This window comes from Physeter macrocephalus, chromosome 5 (assembly GCF_002837175.3).
Source record: "Physeter macrocephalus isolate SW-GA chromosome 5, ASM283717v5, whole genome shotgun sequence".
In the NCBI taxonomy this organism is placed as follows: Eukaryota; Metazoa; Chordata; class Mammalia; order Artiodactyla; family Physeteridae; genus Physeter; species Physeter macrocephalus.
Genome location: NC_041218.1, coordinates 91,112,761 through 91,113,831, shown reverse-complemented (window position 1 = coordinate 91,113,831; position 1,071 = coordinate 91,112,761). Strand labels below are relative to the sequence as shown.

The following is a 1,071-nucleotide window of genomic DNA, read 5'->3' as shown; positions in this document are numbered from 1 at the left end:
CGGTGGTCGTGGGGGGGGTCACTTCCGCACAGGTGGGCTAGGCGGGTGGGTGCGGGGCGCGCGGGCGGGGCCGGCACGGGGGTCTCGACCCCACCGGGCGGAGGGGGTGCGGGCGGGGCGGGGCGGGGGCGGGGCCGGCCGGGGGCGGGTTTTGCCAGGCCCCCCGCGGGAGCGGCGGCTGCGGCGGCGGCGCAGGCGCGGTTCCCGCCTCCTCCCGGCCGGCGGAGTGAGTGGAGGCTGCAGCTCGGCTCGGCTCGGCTCCCGCGACGCTGCTGCCGCTGCAGCTGCTGCTGCCGCTGCCGCCGCCGCGAAGCCCCCGCCCCACTTCCCCCGCGTCGGGATGAGCTCCCGGAAAGGTGAGTGGCCCGCGGCGTACCCTTCTCCCCGCCACGCGACTCCGCGCCGGCCTGCCCGACCGTTAATGTGTGTCTTCTTTTCTCAGTGCTGGCCATTCAGGCCCGAAAGCGGAGGCCGAAAAGAGAGAAACATCCGAAAAAGTGAGTCCACGCCGCGCTAGCCCCCGGACCCCCGCCTCCGCTCGGTCGGGGTTAGCCCGCGACCGCGCAGGGGAAAGTTGCCCGGATTCCCGGGGCCGGCGGGCGGGCGAGCTGATCCCCCGGGACGCCGGCTCTCGCCTCCTGCGCGCCCCGCGGGCGGCCCGGGGGGAGGGGCGGGGGGAGGGGCGCGCGCGAGCCCGCGGCCGGCCCGCCGAGCATCCCCTGACCCCGGGCCCCTGGGGCCCCCAGTCTCCGCGGCCGTTGGGGGCGGACGGGCGAGGAAGCGCCGGGCGTGCGCACCCTCTCCTGCGCGCCGAGCTGGCCGGGGGTCCCGGGCCTTCCTGGGAGGGGAGCTGGCGCCCGCCGCCCGGGCCCCGGCGCCGCGTGCGGGCGTGAGGCTGCGGCATCGCTCCCACCTGGGCGCCGGGGCCCTAGAGGAAGAGGAGCCGAGTGTGCGAGAGGGAGAGAGAGAGAGAGAGAGCGAGAGATAGAGCGGGAGAGAGAGAGAGAGAGAGAGAGAGAGAGTGAGTGTGTGTGTGTGTGTGTGTGTGTGTGTGTGTGTGTGTGTGTGTGT

At 75.7% G+C, this 1,071-nt stretch overlaps 1 protein-coding gene across 6 annotated transcripts in view; it reads left to right on the top strand.

Annotated features, from left to right (window-relative positions):
- Nucleotides 1-212: 212 nt before the first annotated feature.
- SRPK2 (SRSF protein kinase 2) overlaps nt 213-1,071 on the top strand; it is a 235,775-nt gene continuing 234,916 nt past the window's right edge. For 4 of the 6 annotated variants that reach the window (XR_003679949.2, XM_055085076.1, XM_024115940.3 and 1 more), the window contains exons 1-2: nt 213-356; nt 443-497. Coding sequence is in view for 4 of the 6 variants with exons in the window: in XM_055085076.1 (XP_054941051.1) it covers nt 341-356; nt 443-497 (71 nt within the window). In the remaining 2 variants the exon portion in view is untranslated. The remainder of the gene's footprint in view (nt 357-442; nt 498-1,071) is intronic. The other 2 variants (XM_024115939.3, XM_024115938.3) reach the window with 2 other exon arrangements.